We start from the raw sequence: 20,652 nt of genomic DNA on the forward strand, positions 1-20,652 counted from the left end.
GGATGGATGGATGGATGGATGGAACAACGTGTGAAACGTGAGGAATGACATACTAACACAATTTACGTGTATTATGGTCTCGTCGTGTCTTTCTTCTGCTTGTGTTTAGTTTCTGTCACGTGTTCTCCCGAGGCTCGTTCATGAGGGTTACGTGCACGCTTGGTGCGCGTACACCGTTCTCCGGGAGGTTAAAAATGTATGTTTTTAAGTATTTTAAAAACAGTCAAAGAGTGAAATTCCTTCTATTTTATTTTTAGACTAAAAATAATTTAGCATTTTCTGTAATTTTAGAGGCCGAATTCTGGAAATGGTCCGACCAAAAGGCTGCATTCTGCGGAGTGGCCACTACTCAATTTGGAGCCAGAGGCAGAGGGGGCGTACCCTATCCAGATAATATAATACATCCATGGGCAGCGCACACAACGGTAACATGACGCACAAACCGCATTTATTTGTAATGACAATCTGGCTACCAAGGCACCAAACCTGCGCTGATTGGGCGCGAGGAGATCGAGAGCAAAACATAAACACAACTTGGTCCCTGCTTGGTCCTCATGTCCAGAAGAATATATCCCCCAGTGCCGAAAAACGAAAGAAGAAACAACTTGATGTAAAGAAACTGCAAACTCGACAACACTCTCCAGGTATTGATCTTATCTTACAAAGAGACGGTTAATGCTGCTGTTTGAAACAACACGATTCTGTCACGTTAGTTTGCTCAGGCTGACGGCGAGGAGAGCTCTAGCGTGCACCGCGCATAATATGTCTGAATGAAAGATAATAAGCTTAACATTTATACATGCCCGGTAGTGTTAGCTGCAGGTGAGGGCGGTGAGGTAGCGTCTATGCCCCAGGTCAATGAGAGGCGGCGATCCGGTCTGGACAAGCGCAGTCTCGTCCAGAACCTCTGACGTGAAACTTTGGCATGAACAGGGTGCGCCCTGTGCAGCCTCAGTTAGAGATGAGCGGGTTTTAAGAAATTGTTTCAATTTAACTATTGAGTTTGCGTCCCCTCTCTTTCTCCTTCTCTCGCTCTCCCTCTCCAAACACTCGCTCTCCCTCTCCAAACACACGCATCACCATGTATGAGTGTGACCGGATCGTTCCTGCGTTGTGTTATGGATGCGATGTGTAGAATGGCCACGAGACACGGTTTATCCTTTGAAGGCACACTCCGATTATTCTTCTCAACTAGTTAACAGAAAAACACCAAACAAGTTTACATGTGCCATGAGACAAATCCAGCCCAAACTAAAAAGGGATATAACAATAAATATACAACACATAAAACATGAAGGATGACACGAGGGATGACTGACCTCTCCCCCACACGGAGATATTACACAACCCTCAAATTAGTCACAACCCTCAAATTTATACTAGTGTGTCAAGGGGAATATATGAAGAAGTAGGGGCTGGAGGACCTTGACAGCACAATAAAACAAATACCAGGTATGTTGAACACAATATTAAACAAAAATTAAAGCCGCGGTAGCAGCGATGATGGCTCTTGCCACCCGCGCGACCGCCTTCCCTCACAACTGCCTTCCCGCACGACCGCCGACTGCCTTTTGATCGCAATTGCCCCGATACTGCGTTCTCTTAAAGTCTAAAGAATAAAGTCTATTATTCAAGCCCCCTCTTCCCTGTACCCCCGTCACCTAGCAACAGAGACCCACCGCTAATGCTGATGCTACCGCTAATGCTAAGACCACAGCACGAGAGGAAATGTTCCATCAAAATAAAAGAGGAAGAGGAAGTGAAGGCATTCATTGCGCCTCTGCTGGCCAATTGTGAAAATACACAATATCTGCAATACATTTTTTTCATGGCGTCTCGAGGAGAATATAATCCATGAGTGTCAAACAAATCAGACAATGTTGAGTTTTTCACACAATGGGTAGGGGGCGCTATATAGTAAATCTATTAAATGGTATTAATTATTTCCACTCAGACCATAAAAACGCATTAGTGAGTGAAATATGAGCTCCGTAGATCAATTCCATTAGGCGTGACTTGTCCTTGAAAAAACAGGAAATTAAGCCTTTTTTAAGGGTGTGTTACGCAGCGACCATAAAGTAACATTTTTTTGAATATTTATCAAAGTTCAATGTCTTTAGATGCAAAAAGTGTTGTTTTGAGCTCGATCGGACAAAAAACCTAGGACAAGTACGATTTTGAAAAAAAAAGTCATAAAAACGCATTATGGCCCGTTCAGACCGGTGCGTCAAGCGTCCAGTTTACGTTCAAAGTCTATGTAAACGCGCGTCGAGCACCTCCTGCGTTTTTGCGGCGGGGCTTCCGCTTATTTGCGGCGCGATTCGCCGAGGAGCGCGGCGAGGCGGGCGCGCTTTTGCGTTTTCCGCTCGAGACGCTTTGACGGGCGTATAAGCATCAATGCATCAAAACGGTTCGCCGCAAATAAGTTCAGAATTTTGAGCTTTTCTGCGGCGCGGCGGTGCAGCAGCCAATCAGAGATGACGTTCCGGTGACGTACGTACGCATTTTGCCCGGGCAAAATCACGTTTGTCCCGGGCAAATGACAGACATGGCGGACGAAACGCTGATAGTGGCAGTGTGCGGGCTGAAGGAGTTGTATGACGTGGGAACGATGGAGTACAGGAACAGGAGAAAGAAGGACCAAGCCTGGAGAAAAGTCAGTGAGGAGACGGGACTGTCTGGTAAGTTTTTACAGCTTTTAAACGATAAAAAAATGTGTTGATAGTTGATGGATCCAAATAATTTGTGGATCCATCAACTATCAACTCAGTTTTATTATTAATAATAATATTTTTTTCTAGTGTGTTTGACAAGTAAATGTGTTTATTCAGAGGAATTCTGCAGAAAGAGGTGGAAGAGCTTGAGGGACACCTACATGAAGGAGAGGAAAAAGGAGAGGGAAAAAGAGGAGTGGGTCAGCAGCAGGGTCAGCAGCAAAGTGGCGCTACTCTGGGGTCATGTCCTTCCTCAACCCTTTCATCACTCCCCGTGAGTCTAGCGGAAACATGGAGAGAAGGGTCGAGGAGGCAGAGGACCCCAGAGAGCCTGAAGATGCAGCAGAAGGGCTCTCCGAATCAGGTTTGTTGTATGAAACTTTGAAAAAAATATTGGCTCCATATAAAATACGTATGCCTCATTAAATATGATATTTAATAAAGCAATAAATGTAATTGGCTGAAATATAACTGCTGTGCAATGTTCTTTTTGAAGATCAGGAATTGAATTGCCGCCCTTCTGGGCCTTCAGCTGCTGCCCCTTCTGCTGCTGCCCCTTCTGCTGCTGCCCCTTCTGCTGCTGGGCCTTCAGCTGCTGGCCATTCTGCTGCTGCCCCTTCTGCTGCTGCCCCTTCTGCTGCTGGGCCTTCTGCTGCTGGGCCTTCTGCTGCTGGGCCTTCTGCTGCTGGGCCTTCTGCTGCTGGGCCTTCTGCTGCTGGGCCTTCTGCTGCTGGGCCTTCTGCTGCTGGCCCTTCTGCTGCTGGGCCTTCAGCTGCTGGCCCTTCAGCTGCTGGCCCTTCTGCTGCACCCACAGGTGTGTGAAATCCTTTGGTTTTAAAAAATAACAATTTCCTTTTTTTTTTTTAGCCCGTGTCATCTAAATTGCTATGTGTATTCTTTTTGTTTATGCCCAGCGAGGAGGAGGAAGAGGCCCAGGGATCAGGAGCGCAGCTATGAGGAGTATCTGCTGGAGGGGCTTATGGCTCGCCATGCTGCTGCTGCTGCTGCTGCTGCTGCTGCTCCTCCTCCTCCTCCTCCTCCTCCTCCTCCTCCTCCTCCTCCTCCTCCTCCTCCTCCTCCTCCTCGTGTCCCTTGTGGCGATGAGCAATTCCTTCTTGGTCTCCTTCCTCTCCTGAAGACGGTTCCTACTCGAAGAAGGGAAGAAATAAAATTTGGAATTTATCAGTGGGTATATTCCAACAGTAGTTTTGATTTAAATTTGGAACCATTGGAGAATGTCGATACGACATGAGCTGGAACCTTCTTCAGGAGAGGAACGAGACCATGATTTCTTCTACGTGTCCCTCAAGCTCTCCTCCAGGCTATGTTCCTTCTTTTGCCTGTTCCTTTATTCCACCGTTCCCACGTCATACAACTCCTCCCTTCTAATTTTTGTAAATAGTTCTTTGTAATTGTGTTCTTTTTTTGTTGTTATTGTAAATAATAGTTCTATTTTTGTAAAAATAAATGTGTTTGTTATAAAACGTGTCTCCTGTATACCTCTGCACTTTCTTATATATAATCCTGGGTAGTTAAATTTTATTAATTTAAAGCTGTACTTAATGAATTATCCAAAATTAAAACTAATAAACAAAAAGCTGAGCTAATCACTGCTTTTTTGATTTAACTTTATCTCATTCTATGTAAACAGCCTGGCATTTGGGCTCAAACTTGACAGATCATGTGGTCTTTGCAGACGTTGCCTATAAATATGAAAAACACTTGATAAAAACACCATATACAACAGGCTGTGGATAAATGTACATAAACAGACTCAAATTAAGCTCTTTGTTTAGTGCGTGGCTCTTAAAAGAGCCGTTGTGGGTCAGTCCTGTGGAGGACATGACTACTCTCTGGGCTGCCATGGCACTGCTCCTTCAGAGAAATGGGCCTTGAACGCCTCCCTCACCCTCAAGGCCTCTCTGGATGCGTTATTTGCCCCGATCCGCCCCACACCTGGAAGTGGCTCCTCCTGTGCTCCAGCTCCCCACGCTCCAGGCACATGCTCCGGTGCTGTGGCCCGCATGAAATTGTGGAGGAGACATGTCGCCTTCACGCACTTCTCCACAATTTCAGGGTGGACTTCCAGGCGCCGCAGGAACATCCTCCACTGTGAGGTCCAGATCCCGAAGGCGTCTTCAACCACCAGCCGTGCCCGAGAGAGGCGGTAATTGAAGACCCGGTTTTCTATGGGGAGGCGCCCACTTCCAGGGAAGGGTCGCATCAGGTGTCTTTGCAGCGGGAAGGCTTCATCCGCCACAAAGACATGCGGCTGTGGGCCTCTGCCTTCAGCCCCGGGCAGGTTCTGGTCAGGGGGCAGCTGGAGAGTGCCTTCACGCAGGACCTGACCAAAGGCTGAGTTGGACAAGATCCCCCCGTCACTCGTCCTCCCGTATCCCCCCACGTCGATTACCCAGAAACGATACCGGGCATCGACCACGGCCAGGAGGACAACGGAATGATCCCCCTTATAATTTAAAAAGCGGGATCCTGAGTTGGGAGGGGCCTTCAGCCGGACATGTTTCCCGTCAAAAGCTCCACAGCAGAGAGGGTAGTTCCACCGCTCCTGGAACTCTGCTGCAATGGACCTCCAGTCCTCTGCTGTGGGCACAGCCATAAAGTCTGCCACGAGACAGTCCCAGATGACAGCTGCAACTTCAGGGACGATGGAGGAGACTGTGGACACACCAACCCTGAAGCTGCTGGCAATTGTCCTGTAGGAGTCTCCAGTGGCAAAAAAACTGAATAAAAAACAAAAAAACAAATAAATAAAACAAATTATACATAGCCTGAATATAGTTTACTTGTACTTTTATCAAATATACCCCATTCAATTCTAAAATGGTGCACTAGAACAGGCAATATAAAGACATTTAAATAAAAATACACTTGCTGTTGTATGAGCGTCGAGCTCTGTTTAAATATAGTTCAAACATCATCCACTATTTACCCTGGTTACTTTTATTAGCTATGTATGAATACATTCTGTTATTACATGAATAATTATTGACCGAAGACAGATGGACAGGCGCTCAGCAGCTGGAATCGAGCGCCTGTAGTTGGTGTCCTGGTGGGTTATCCGCGCACCAATGCGGGACAACAGGTCGTCGAACTGGGGACGGGACAGACGAAAGTAGCACTGAAAGCGCTGGTCGTCGAGCCGCAGCTCCTGCAGCAAATGGTGGAATTCACCAAACTCCGTTCGCCTCTGTAGTATTTGGTGAACCCACGCATGTCGCCGCCGAGCCCGGCGCCTCCGAATGAGGGTTTTCAGAATCAAATACGTGAACACTTCTGTCTCTATATCCACCATTTTCACAAACAGAGAGAAGCCGCCAAACACAACACCACTGCGCATGCGCACGCGGCAAACGCGCGTCTGCTTATTAGATTTCGTCTCTGCTCCGCTGCGTCGAGTACGCGGCGTATTTGCGTTTTTCTTAATGCGTACTTGCGTCCAACTTCGCCAATACGCGCGAATAGGCGTTTGCGGTCTGAACGGGCCATTAGTGAGTGAAATATGAGCTCCGTAGATCAATTCCATTAGGCGTGACTTGTCCTTGAAAAAACAGGAAATTAAGCCTTTTTTAAGGGCGTGTTACGCAGCGACCATAAAGTAACATTTTTTTGAATATTTATCAAATTTCAATGTCTTTAGATGCAAAAAGTGTTGTTTTGAGCTCGATCGGACAAAAAACCTAGGACAAGTACGATTTTGAAAAAAAAGTCGAACATGGAGGCGCCACTTTGATTCAACATGGCTGACTTCCTGTTTATCATAGAGCAATGCTGCCAGGTGTGTTTTACTCGTCAAAGGTCAGAGGTCAAAGGTAGCTCCATCACTGTCCCAAGTCTCATGTGCCTAGGCCAAAGATTAAGAGTTTCATGTTTTTTCTTTTTTGAACTAGTCGGCACTGTTGCGACGGGCGTTCTCACAACCTCCATTTTATTCGAGTTCGGGTTGAGCCGATCGCGTCTATATCCCCATGTGTGACTTTCAACAATATTCAGGGTCAAAAATGCCCGAGTTGTGGCAAAATGACCATGCAAGAACAAAAATAAGAAATATAGCCGCAAGCGGCAATGATCGGCCCTCGCCACGCCGCCGCCACGCCGCAAAAAGAGGGGGCGCTAACGCGCCCCAATTGTCCTTTTATTACGCCCACTGCTGAATCTGTGACGTTGTCACATCTCCCCTTTGTTTTACCATCAAAAAGCAATTTTATTTAGAATTCTTGGCAAAATGTGCGGCTTTGCCGCACAGACACCGTGACTCCACAGACATTGTCTGACTTCATCGCCACCACAGACATTGTTGATTCATTTCTCCCTGTGGCCCTCAGAGGCAACTGTTGTTGTGATTTTGGGCCTTACAAAAATAAATTGATTTGATTTGACTCTTTGAATAAAAATGTGGATAACTTTTGATGGTCCACCCCTGAAGATGAGTCTCACCAAATTTCAGGTTAATAAGGCTAACGCCCTAAGAGGAGTTCATGAAAGTCTAAAGTGTAAACATGTTCTGACGATTTCCCCATTGGAATAACATGGGAGGTTTTGGTCATCGCTACGGCAAAGCCGTAACAATTATGACATGGGTCTCATTGAATTTTTTGATGGGGATGCTAAAATTGAGTTGTGTGTCAAATTTCATATAATTTCGCAAAACTAAACATTTAACATCCATACAAAATCTGTAGGGGGCGCTGTGGCGCCAAATTAATTTATTTCACTTCAAGTAGGTTTAGGGCAAAGAGTTTAACAACTGATTCTAATTTGACGCAATTCGGACTTTATCTGTGCAAACGGCAGAAATGTTAAATTTGGGACATTTCTGAAATTCTAGCTACAGTTTGCGGCTTCGCCGCTCAGAGACCGTGACAGGTATCAATGTAATTTGAATAACTTTTGATGTCCCACTCCTCAGTAGCATTTTCACCAAATTTCAGCTTTTTAGGGCCAACGCCCTGGGAGGAGTTCATAAAAGTACGACGTTTGGAAAAACTCCCGAGTCATGCTTGAAGCAATATGGCCGACATTTGGTTGGGCGGACGGCGTTGCCGTAATAATATTTTTTACTTCTCTTGTCACCATCTACCTCTGCGCCAAATTTCATGATTCTACGATCAGATTTTTTTGGGGTCATTTCCTATCTCTCAATGCATTTTTGGTACATTTGGGGGCGCTGACGCGCCAATTTTTTTTATTTTAGAAAAGGGAAATAGCCAGAATGTAGAGAGGCACGATTTTTAGAGGTGTGCAAATTTTTGTGACTTTTCGTCAATGTTCACTGGGTGAAAAATAGGGGGGTTGGTCCCGAGAAGAAGAAGAAGAAATTAAAGCCGCAAGCGGCATCCAACGGCCCTCGCGGGCCGCCGGCCTTCCGACTATGCGCTTTCGACTTGATAAAGATGGCGCCCTTATTGTGTTGAATTAAAAAAAGAACTTGACAGACGGAGACACATTGGACATGGCCAATCCAGTGCAAATCAACACAAGTGTCAGTCAAATTTGCTTCTCCGCTGCACAGAGACCGTAGCACTTAGAATATAAATATGGATAACTTTTGATGCCCCGCTTGTGTAGATGATATTTCCCAAAGTAAAGCTTGATCGAGCTATTGCCCACGGAGGAGTTTGTTAAAGTGTGAAGCATAAATTTGAACATTTCATAGATTTAGCGTTTTTCCCATTTGTGACAGTATATTTGCAGCTCCACGGCACAGAGACCGTAGCACTTAGAATCCAAATATGACTAACTTTTGATGCTTCCCTTGTGTAGATAATTTCCCCCAAATATGAGCTTGATCGGGCAATCGCACTAGGAGGAGTTTGTTTAAGTGTGAAGCGTAAAAATGTGGTCATTTTAGAGATTTCGCTGTTTTCCCATTTCTGACATATATTTGCGGGTCCGCCACACAGAGACCGTAGCACTTAGAATAAAAATATGGATAGCTTTTGATGCCCCGCTTGTATAGATGATTTTCCCTAAATATGAGTTTGATCGGACAATCGCCCTAGGAGGAGTTTGTTAAAGTGTGAAGCGTAAAAATGTGGTGATTTGAGGGATTTCGCGATTTTCCCATAAGGATAACATGGGATATTTCTGTCATGGCTACGGTTACGCTGTACAAAATATGACTTTGTCTCTCATACTTTTATGATCAGGATGGCAAATTAGAATTTTGTGCAAAATATCATGTCATTTGGAAAAACTCTATTGTTTATAGGCCACTCTGAAGGCCAAATAGTCAGAATTCTGGGAAACGTTTGAGGCTCCGTCGCACAGAGACCTTAAAAGCTATCCTTAAAATTTGGATAACTTTAGATGCCCCACTTGTCTAGAGGACGTACACCGATTTTGAGGTTGGTGGGCAAAACGCACTAGGAGGAGTTCGTCAAAGTTTGAAACAGAAAAATGTGGATATTCGAGAGATTTAGCGGTTTTCCCATAGGGATAACATGGGAGATTTATGTCATCGCTACGACTACGCCGTAAAAATTAAGGCATTTGTCTGATAGGCTTTTTTGATCGGGACGCCAAAATAGAATTTTGGGTAAAGTTTAGAAAATTTTGGTAAAACTAATTTTTGACCTTCAATGTTAATTTAAAGGTCACTCTGTAGGGGGCGCTATCGTGCCCATTTCAATTTTGTCAGCCTAAACTGGTCCAAACTAGAACGTTTAACAACTGATTCAAATTTGGTCCTAATCGGACTGGTTTTGATCAAATGGGAGCAATTTTTAGATCTGCAATATTCCAAAATAAGTTGTCCAACTTTGCGGCTGCGCCGCACACAGACCGTAAAAGGTATCTCAAAAAATTGGATAACTTTAGATGCCCCACTTGTCCAGAGAACGTACGCCGATTTTGAAGTTGGTGGGCAAAACGCCCTAGGAGGAGTTCGTCAAAGTTTGACGTGAACAAAATGGCTAACACAGCGTGTTTTCATTTTCAAAGGAAGATGGCGGCCATAGGGTAAGTCTGGGGGCGTGGCCACAATGATTTTTTTTGTTTGTCCTCACGAGAGGAATGCGTGTCCCGAATTTCGTAGCTTTACGTCAAAGTTGACCTCGGGGCGTCTCCCATAGGCGCAATGTATTTTGACTTTTGTCGGTGGCGCTGTCGCGCCATTTTTTAACGAAAAAAAAAATGGCCCAGAAAAAATTAAATTTTTCGCCGATTCTGAATTTTGGGCAAAGTTTGGTGAGTTTTTGAGCATGTTCAGGGGGTCAAATTAGAGTTCAAAACGATGAAGAACAAGAAAAATTAAAGCCGCAAGCGGCATCCAACGGCCCTCGCGGGCCGCCGGCCTTCCGACTCTGCTCTCTGCATTTTACAGAGATGGCGCTAACGCAATTGTCTAAGAACTAAGACAGCGACACATTGTACATGTACAATGCTGTGCTTAACCAGTGCAAATGAACACAAATGTCGGTCAAATGTGCAGCTCCAGCGCACAGAGACTGTGACACTTGGAATAAAAATATGGATAACTTTTGATGCTCCGCTTGTGTAGATTATTTTCCCAAAATATGAGCTTGATCGAGCTATTGCCCACAGAGGAGTTCATTAAAGTGTGAAGCGTAAATGTGAACATTTCAAGGATTTGGCGTTTTTCCCATTTGTGACATATATTTGCGGCTCTACCGCACAGAGACCCTAGTACTTAAAATCAAAATATGGATAACTTTTGATGCCCCGCTTGTGTAGATGATTCTCCCCAAATATCAACTTGATCGGGCTTTCGCCCTAGGAGGAGTTTCTTAAAGTGTGAAGTGTAAAAATGTGGTCATTTTAGAGATTTTGCGGTTTCCCCATAGGGATAACATGGGATGTTTCTGTCATCGCTACGGCTACGCTGTACAAAATATGACTTTGGCTCTCATACTTTTATTTTGGGGATGGCAATTGAGAATTTTGTGCAAAATGTCATGTCATTTGGAAAAACTCTATTGTTTATAGGCTACTCTAAAGGCCAAATAGTCAGAATTCTGGGAAACGTTTGCGGCTCCGTCGCACAGAGACCATAAAAGTTATCCTTAAAATTTGGATAACTTTAGATGCCCCACTTGTCTAGAGGACGTACACCGATTTTGAGGTTGGTGGGCAAAACGCACTAGGAGGAGTTCGTTAAAGTGTGAAACATAAAAATGTGGTAATTTGAGAGATTTTGTGGTTTTCCCATAGGGATAACATGGGATGTTTCTGTCATCGCTACGACTACGCCGTAAAAATTAAGGCATTTGTCTGATTGGCTTTTGTGATCGGGACGGCAAAATAGAATTTTGGGTAAAGTTTAGACAATTTTGGTAAAACTAATTTTTGACCTTCAATGTTAATTTAAAGGTCACTCTGTAGGGGGCGCTATCGCGGCCATTTCAATTTTGTCAGCCTAAACTGGTCCAAACTAGAAAGTTTAACAACTGATTCAAATTTGGTCCTAATCGGACTTGTTTTGATCAAATGGGAGCAATTTTTAGATCTGCAATATTCCAAAATAAGTTGTCCAACTTTGCGGCTGCGCCTCACACAGACCGTAAAAGGTATCTCAAAAAATTGGATAACTTTAGATGCCCCACTTGTCCAGAGGACGTACGCCGATTTTGAAGTCGGTGGGCAAAACGCCCTAGGAGGAGTTCGTCAAAGTTTGACGTGAACAAAATGGCTAACACAGCGTGTTTTCATTTTCAATGGAAGATGGCGGCCATAGGGTAAATCTGGGGGCGTGGCCACAATAATATTTTTGTTTTGTCCTCACGAGAGGAATGTGTGTTCCGAATTTCGTAGCTCTACGACAAAGTTGACCTCGGGGCGTCTCCCATAGGCGCAATGTATTTTGACTTTTGTCGGTGGCGCTGTCGCGCCATTTTTTTACGGAAAAAAAAATGGCCCAGAAAAAACAAAATTTTTCGCCGATTCTGAATTTTGGGTAAAGTTTGGTGAGTTTTTGAGCATGTTCAGGGGGTCAAATTAGAGTTCAAAGCGATGAAGAACAAGAAAAATTAAAGCCGCAAGCGGCATCCAACGGCCCTCGCGGGCCGCCGGCCTTCCGACTCTGCGCTTTCGACTTGATAAAGATGGCGCCCTTATTGTGTGTTGAATAAAAAAAGAACTTGACAGACGGCGACACATTGGACATGGCCAATCCAGTGCAAATCAACACAAGTGTCAGTCAAATTTGCTGCGCCGCCGCACAGAGACCGTAGCACTTGGAATAAAAATATGGATAACTTTTGATTCCGCGCTTGTGTAGATGATTTTTCCCAAAGTAAAGCTTGATCGAGCTATTGCCCACGGAGGAGTTTGTTAAAGTGCGAAGCGTAAATGTGAACATTTCAAGGATTTGGCGGTTTTCCCATTTGTGACAGTATATGTGACCGGCCGTATGAAACCCAGTTACATGTCTACCCGGAGACATTTTGAGTTATTCACAGATTCTGAAAGTGTGAATTCAAAGCTTTCCAATGATGTCTCACTCATGTAGATCTGATAATATTTGAGTAAGTTGTGGTCATTTGAATGTAAACAACTCTCAAACCCATTCACTGAGAAAACGGCTTCCAAAGTTTCTCACCGGAGTGAGCCCAGAGTCACAGGGGGGCTCATTTGCATCTCATTGAGATAAGTCCTCCCCCCTGTCACACTGACACCACCTCCCCCTACAGCTGTCACTCAAGACTCAAGAGGAGTGTTGTTATTGATGGTGACTGGACTTGAATCAGAATCAGAATTAGAAGTTACTATATTAAAATGGAAATACTTGGATTACAAAAGGCCCTGAATAGAATCAAAGAATCAGAATGAGAATAGGGTTCATTGCATTTGTCGATAAACATAATTCACAGGTGATTCAGTAATGATTCAACACAAACAACAAAAAGATAAGATAAGATAAAATAGCCTTTAATGTTACAACGCAGTAGATACAGGGGGAAAGGACAGTAACTTATAGGAAGTTTAAAAAACACTCTTAATAGAAGAACTCTTATAAACAGATGCCAGGGCCAGGTATACGAACTGCAACGGGTCCATGGCTTTGAATATATGAGATATGAGATAATAGATATGATATGTACACCACCAGAGTCCAATTACATCAGAGATCACATCCTCATCCTCTTCTTCGTCTGTGCACTCTTCTGTGCTGTGACTCTCGGCTCTTCAAAGCTGTAAACAAATAACAGGACATTTAAGAAATGGCTAACTATTTCACATAAAACACTCATTAACTATTTATTTTTTTAACACAATGTGAGAGTTTCAATATAAATACCTGAAGTGCTGATAACTCTTGATCTTTGGAAGCCGTCTGAAGAAGTGGGATATTGAGGTGAGACTCAGGAGAGCTGTTTTCCACTACCTGATGACAAGGGCGACACTATAAAAAAATGAGAACAGAAGAAACATATCTTAAGCAGAGAGCAGCACTGAAGTTTTGCCAGGCTAATGTTTACACATTACAGTAGTCAAATAATATAAACTAACCTCAGCGATGTCTTCCAAAGTGTCAACCCTGGTCTTCATGTATGCTCGCTTGATAAGTCCAAAGCCGCAATCAGGGGAGAATTTGGTGTGGCCAGCAATGAGGAAGTGGATGTCCATTGTGTAGTGAAGCTTGGCCCCGTCTGCAGAGGGTAGTAGACAGAGAGAGAAAAGGAGATTAGATTAATACATATGACATTTGATTAAGACGTATATGTCTCTATAATTGCTATTCTGCATTTGCACTATCATTAGTACCTGCTGTGCAAAGTCGAAGCTGTAATGCATCCTGATGTCTTTGCTTGCTGGCGGTGAGGGTCCGAAAGACCGCACATTAGATTCTGTTGTAGAGATCTGTGCGTGGCCTGCAGCTTCTGATGTGTGGGAGAAGCTGTTTCCACAGTGATCTGAAGCTTGATGTACAAACTGCAGGCTCACCTGAAAAACAGATGTTGCTTATGGTTAATTATACTCTAATCATTAAAACACGAAAATCACCAAAATAATGTTTTACACTTACCACGCTCCTTAGCAGACTTCACGTAGAGACAGGTCATGTCAGTCAGGGTGTCTTTGCCAATTCTGAAAAGGGGGATAAAAGGATTAGGGTTAACAGTAATATGGGAATAACACGCTTCACAGATAACAGTTCACATTGTGACGTTAACGGTGTATTTAAGATGCAAAACGCGGAGATATTGGGACATCTGCCATCGGCTAGCGATGCTAGCTAGCTCACTTGAGATAACACTGCTCGTAAAAGCAAAACACTTGCAGAACAGCACACCAAAACATAAACATACACTCGAGTTTAAAACCGGCGCACATTAAAGTGATTAAAAGCGGGTGTTTCAGTCGCAAAGCTTACCTGGTTCAGCCATCCTGTTGTCTCTCCCAACACCGTGCAGAGAGACACACAGGAAGCTGATAATGGCCAGGCAAGCGCGTGATTGGTTCGAGTGACACAGTGCGTAAGCCACGTGACCAGAAGTGGTATCGGGAGTTGTAGTTTTTTTCTCTTCCCTCGCCGAAAAATAACCCATAACATAGCAAAGTTTAGCTTACAACTTAGCTCCGAATAGCTGCGTTTAGCTCCAGGCATTGGCGCTAACAGCCGGTTTAGCACCATAGAACACACACAAAGCACGACCCACACAACCCACGGGCCAACCCACGCCGAAAAATAACCCGATAACATAGCAAAGTTTAGCTTATAACTTAGCTCCGAATAGCTGCGTTTAGCTCCGGGCCTAACAGCAGGTTTAGCACCATAAAACAGACACAAAGCACGACCCACGGGTCAAGAAATACTACATAAGTATATAATTTGTACAGACAAAACGCCGAAAAATAACCCGAAAACATTGCAAAGTTTAGCTTACAACTTAGCTCCGAATAGCTGCGTTTAGCTCCGGGCTGTGGGGGTAACAGCCGGTTTAGCACCATATAATAGACACAAAGCACGACCCACACAACCCACGGGCCAACCCACGCCAAAAAATAACCCGATAACATGGTGATAACAGCAAGTAGTCACATTAAGCCTGTATTGCAGAGTGCACTGAAGCAACATGTTAGCTTAGCATTAGCTCCACCGGAGCAGACAAGTAAGATTCTAAAGTGATCACGAGACCGCCTTAAAACACAGCGTTAAAGCAATAATTTAGTAGTAAAGTAAAAGTGTACCTGAGTAAACAGTTCCGTTGCAATGTAGTCCAGGAAATGTAAGCTCTGAAGACTGTGCTCTGCAGACGGTCTGGAGTAATGAGAGAAGCACACAGGGCACAAGCAGAGCACGCAGCTGTAGCCATGCGGATCACAGCTGATTGGTGGAAAATGTAAACAACACGTTGGCTAGAAAAAGGTGACGCCCCCCAGGAGAGCAGGGAAAGACCCGAAAACTCCACATTTTTAACAGCTTAATGTATACGTTTAAGACAACCAATAGTGTTATCTGAAGCACACAGGGGCTTATTCATAACTTCAACTAGCACATTCTGCAAAAAAATGAAAATCACAAATTTGGGGAAAAAAAAGTAAAATGCTGTTTTTCTCAGTTTCACCGAGGCCGACTTGGTCCGACAATTGCGGTGGCGAGTCACATATTTGCAGCTCCACGGCACAGAGACCGTAGCACTTAAAATCAAAATATGGATAACTTTTGATGCCCCGTTTGTGTAGATGATTTTCCCCAAATATGAGTTTGATCGGACAATCGCCCTAGGAGGAGTTTGTTAAAGTGTGAAGCGTAAAAATGTGGTCATTTTAGAGATTTCGCTGTTTTCCCATTTCTGACATATATTTGCGGGTCCGCCACACAGAGACCGTAGCACTTAGAATCAAAATATGGGTAAGTTTTGATGCCCCGCTTGTGTAGATGATATTCTCCAAATATGAACTTGATCGGACAATCGCCCTAGGAGGAGTTTGTTAAAGTGTGAAGCGTAAAAATGTGGTGATTTGAGCGATTCTACGATTTTCCCATAAGGATAACATGGGATGTTTCTGTCAACGCTACGGTTACGCCGTACAAAATATGACTTTGGCTCTCATACTTTTATGATCAGGATGGCAAATTAGAATTTTGTTCAAAATATCATGTCATTTGGAAAAACTCTATTGTTTATAGGCCACTCTGAAGGCCAAATAGTCAGAATTCTGGGAAACGTTTGCGGCTCCGTCGCACAGAGACCGTAAAAGTTATCCTTAAAATTTGGATAACTTTAGATACACCACTTGTCTAGAGGACGTACACCGATTTTGAGGTTGGTGGGCAAAACGCACTAGGAGGACTTCGTTAAAGTGTAAAACATAAAAATGTGGTAATTTGAGAGATTTTGTGGTTTTCCCATAGGGATAACATGGGAGGTTTCTGTCATCGCTACGACTACGGCGTAAAAATTTAGGCATTTTTGTGATTGGCTTTTGTGATCGGGACGGCAAAATAGAATTTTGGGTAAAGTTTAGACAATTTTGGTAAAACTAATTTTTGACCTTCAATGTTAATTTAAAGGTCACTCTGTAGGGGGCGCTATCACTGCCATTTCAATTTTGTCAGCCAAAACTGGTCCAAACTAAAGTTTAACAAATGATTCAAATTTGGTCCTAATCGGACTGGTTTTGATCAAATGGGAGCAATTTTTAGACCTGCAATATTCCAAAATAAGTTGTCCAACTTTGCGGCTGCGCCGCACACAGACCGTAAAAGGTATCTCAAAAAATTGAATAACTTTAGATGCCCCACTTGTCCAGAGGACGTACGCCGATTTTGAAGTCGGTGGGCAAAACGCCCTAGGAGGAGTTCGTCAAAGTTTGACGTGAACAAAATGGCTAACACAGCGTGTTTTCATTTTCAAAGGAAGATGGTGGCCATAGGGTAAGTCTGGGGGCGTGGCCACAATAATATTTTTTTTTTGTCCTCACAAGAGGAATGCGTGTCCCGAATTTCGTAGCTCTACGACAAAGTTGACCTCGGGGCGTCTTCCATAGGCGCAATGTATTTTGACTTTTGTCGGTGGCGCTGTCGCGCCATTTTTTAACGCAAAAAAAAATGGCCCAGAAAAAACAAAATTTTTCGCAGATTCTGAATTTTGGGCAAAGTTTGGTGAGTTTTTGAGCATGTTCAGGGGGTCAAATTAGAGATCAAAGCGCTGAAGAAGAACAAGAAAAATTAAAGCCGCAAGCGGCATCCAACGGCCCTCGCGGGCCGCCGGCCTTCCGACTCTGCGCTTTTGACTTGATAAAGATGGCGCCCTTATTGTGTCTTGAATAAAAAAAGAACTTGACAGACGGCGACACATTGGACATGGCCAATCCAGTGCAAATGAACACAAGTGTCAGTCAAATTTGCTGCGCCGCCGCACAGAGACCGTAGCACTTGGAATAAAAATATGGATACCTTTTGATGCCCCGCTTGTGTAGATGATTTTTCCCAAAGTAAAGCTTGATCGAGCTATTGCCCACGGAGGAGTTTGTTAAAGTGTGAAGCGTAAATGTGAACATTTCAAGGATTTGGCGTTTTTCCCATTTGTGACAGTATATTTGCAGCTCCACGGCACAGAGACCGTACCACTTAAAATCAAAATATGGATAACTTTTGATGCCCCGTTTGTGTAGATGATTTTCCCCAAATATGAGCTTGATCGGGCAATCGGCCTAGGAGGAGTTCGTTAAAGTGTGAAGCGTAAAAATGTGGTGATTTTAGAGATTTCGCTGTTTTCCCATTTCTGACATATATTTGCGGGTCCGCCACACAGAGACCGTAGCACTTAGAATCAAAATATGGGTAAGTTTTGATGCCCCGCTTGTGTAGATGATATTCTCCAAATATGAACTTGATCGGACAATCGCCCTAGGAGGAGTTTGTTAAAGTGTGAAGCGTAAAAATGTGGTGATTTGAGCGATTCTACGATTTTCCCATAAGGATAACATGGGATGTTTCTGTCAACGCTACGGTTACGCCGTACAAAATATGACTTTGGCTCTCATACTTGTATGATCAGGATGGCAAATTAGAATTTCGTTCAAAATATCATGTCATTTGGAAAAACTCTATTGTTTATAGGCCACTCTGAAGGCAAAATAGTCAGAATTCTGGGAAACGTTTGCGGCTCCGTCGCACAAAGACCGTAAAAGTTATCCTTAAAATTTGGATAACTTTAGATACACCACTTGTCTAGAGGACGTACACCGATTTTGAGGTTGGTGGGCAAAACGCACTAGGAGGACTTCGTTAAAGTGTAAAACATAAAAATGTGGTAATTTGAGAGATTTTGTGGTTTTCCCATAGGGATAACATGGGAGGTTTCTGTCATCGCTACGACTACGGCGTAAAAATTTAGGCATTTTTGTGATTGGCTTTTGTGATCGGGACGGCAAAATAGAATTTTGGGTAAAGTTTAGACAATTTTGGTAAAACTAATTTTTGACCTTCAATGTTAATTTAAAGGTCACTCTGTAGGGGGCGCTATCACTGCCATTTCAATTTTGTCAGCCTAAACTGGTCCAAACTAGAAAGTTTAACAACTGATTCAAATTTGGTCCTAATCGGACTGGTTTTGATCAAATGGGAGCAATTTTTAGACCTGCAATATTCCAAAATAAGTTGTCCAACTTTGCGGCTGCGCCGCACACAGACCGTAAAAGGTATCTCAAAAAATTGAATAACTTTAGATGCCCCACTTGTCCAGAGGACGTACGCCGATTTTGAAGTCGGTGGGCAAAACGCCCTAGGAGGAGTTCGTCAAAGTTTGACGTAAACAAAATGGCTAACTCGGCTTGTTTTCATTTTCAAAGGAAGATGGCGGCCATAGGGTAAGTTTGGGGGCGTGGCCACAATGATTTTTTTTGTTTATCCTCACGAGAGGAATGCGTGTCCCGAATTTCGTAGCTTTACGCCAAAGTTGACCTCGGGGCGTCTCCCATAGGCGCAATGTATTTTGACTTTTGTCGGTGGCGCTGTCGCGCCATTTTTTAACGAAAAAAAAAATGGCCCAGAAAAAATAAAATTTTTCGCCGATTCTGAATTTTGGGCAAAGTTTGGTGAGTTTTTGAGCATGTTCAGGGGGTCAAATTAGAGATCAAAGCGCTGAAGAAGAACAAGAAAAATAATAATAATAATAATAATATTTTTAGCAAAAACAATATAGCCGTTTTTACTATAACAACAAATGATACATCGTTTGAAAGCTCTAAGCCTTCCCGATGCCGCCATGGGGTGGAATCATCATTACGAGCGCTTACGCGCTCGTCACTCCCTATTCCGTCAGGATGCCCCGCCCACTCCCCATAGACTTCCATTGATTTGAGCAGATACAAGCATGGCCCATGCCTGCGGCATGGATTCTCGCGTACGGGACGATGCCAGGAGGGTTTTTGGAGGAATGCAGCGCTTCGCGCTGCTGTTGTCAACAATTAGTGAATGGGCTACGCCCATTCACTAATTGTTGACTATTTCTGTCATAGCAGGAGTAAGTATGCATGATCCATGCCTTCGGCATGGGCTAGTTCACTGTACTTGCCAGGGGCGACGGGGTACCAAACATGCGGGCTGCGCCCGCATGTTTGGTCAGACAGTTGCAACGCTGCCTTCGGCAGCGTTGCGGGAGCAATAGGCCCTCCCCCTGCTGGGGCTCGGGCCTAATAATAAAAAATATAGCCGCAAGCGGCAATGATCGGCCCTCGCCACGCCGCCGCCACACCGCCGCCACGCCGCAAGAGGAGGGGGCGCTAACGCGCCCCAATTGTCCTTTTATTACGCCTACTGCTGAATCTGTGACGCTGTCACATCTTCTCCCCTTTGTTTTACCATCAAAAAGCAATTTTATTTTGAATTCTTGGCAAAATGTGCGGCTTTGCCGCACAGACACCGTGACTCTTTGAATGAAAATGTGGATAACTTTTGATGGTCCACCCCTGAAGATGAGTCTCACCAAATTTCAGGTTAATAGGGCTGACGCCCTGGGAGGAGTTTGTGAAAGTCTAAAGTGTAAACATGTTCTGGCGATTTCCCCATTGGAATAACATGAAAGGTTTCGGTCATCGTTACGGCAACGCCATAACAATTATGACATGGGTCTCATTGACTTTTTTGATGGGGATGCTAAAATTGAGTTGTGTGTCAAATTTCATATAATTTCGCAAAACTAAACATTTAACCTCCATATAAAATCTGTAGGGGGCGCTGTGGCGCCAAATGAATTTATTTCACTTAAATTAGGTTTAGGGCAAAGAGTTTAACAACTGATTCTAATTTGACGCAATTCGGACTTTATCTGCGCAAACGGCAGAAATTTTAAATATGGGAGATTTCTGAAATTCTAGCTACAGTTTGCGGCTTCGCCGCACAGAGACCGTGAGAGGTATCAATGTAATTTGGATAACTTTTGATGTCCCACTCCTCAGTAGCATTTTCACCAAATTTCAGCTTTTTAGGGCCAACGCCCTGGGAGGAGTTCGTAAAAGTACGACGTTTGGAAAAACTCCGAAGTCATGTTTAGCCATTTTTGAAGCAATATGGCCGACATTTGGTTGGGCGGACGGCGTTGCCGTAATAATATTTTTTACTTCTCTTGTCACCATCTACCTCGGCGCCAAATTTCATGATTCTACGATCAGATTTTTTTTGGGTCATTTCCCATCTCTCAATGCATTTTTGGTACATTTGGGGGCGCTGACGCGCCAATTTTTTTTATTTTAGAAAAGGGAAATAGCCAGAATGTAGAGAGGCACGATTTTTAGAGGTGTGCAAATTTTTGTGACTTTTCGTCAATGTTCACTGGGTGAAAAATAGGGGGGTTGGTCCCGAGAAGAAAGAATAATATTCCGATGTGAAAACAATGTTTCCCATTTTTCAAATATCATAAACTATACATTTTCGGAAAGCGCTCGCGCTTTCCTACCTCATGGTGTGGGTCCCTGGTCACTGACGGGTACTTTCGTTAATTTTGAGTGG

At 43.9% G+C, this 20,652-nt stretch overlaps 1 protein-coding gene across 1 annotated transcript; it reads right to left on the minus strand.

Annotated features, from left to right (window-relative positions):
• Window positions 1–4,560: 4,560 nt before the first annotated feature.
• LOC140363578 (uncharacterized) lies at window positions 4,561–6,072 on the minus strand. The gene is made up of 2 exons (XM_072450213.1): window positions 5,726–6,072; window positions 4,561–5,455 (listed from the first exon to the last, which is right to left on the minus strand). The coding sequence occupies exons 1-2, from the start codon at window positions 6,070–6,072 to the stop codon at window positions 4,561–4,563; spliced, it is 1,242 nt and encodes a 413-aa protein (XP_072306314.1).
• Between the last annotated feature and the right edge of the window lie 14,580 nt (window positions 6,073–20,652).

The sequence above is a fragment of the Eucyclogobius newberryi genome, unplaced genomic scaffold (genome assembly GCF_026437365.1).
Source record: "Eucyclogobius newberryi isolate DKJ021-1_F unplaced genomic scaffold, fEucNew1.0.hap1 SCAF_17, whole genome shotgun sequence".
Classification (NCBI taxonomy): domain Eukaryota; kingdom Metazoa; phylum Chordata; class Actinopteri; order Gobiiformes; family Gobiidae; genus Eucyclogobius; species Eucyclogobius newberryi.

Coding starts and splice junctions, on each gene's coding strand:
- LOC140363578 (XM_072450213.1), bottom strand. CDS start 6,072: ATGCGCAGTGGTGTTGTGTTTGGCGGCTTCTCTCTGTTTGTGAAAATG. Junction 5,456..5,725: donor CGCCTGTCCATCTGTCTTCG/GTCAATAATTAT, acceptor TTTTTTATTCAG/TTTTTTTGCCACTGGAGACT.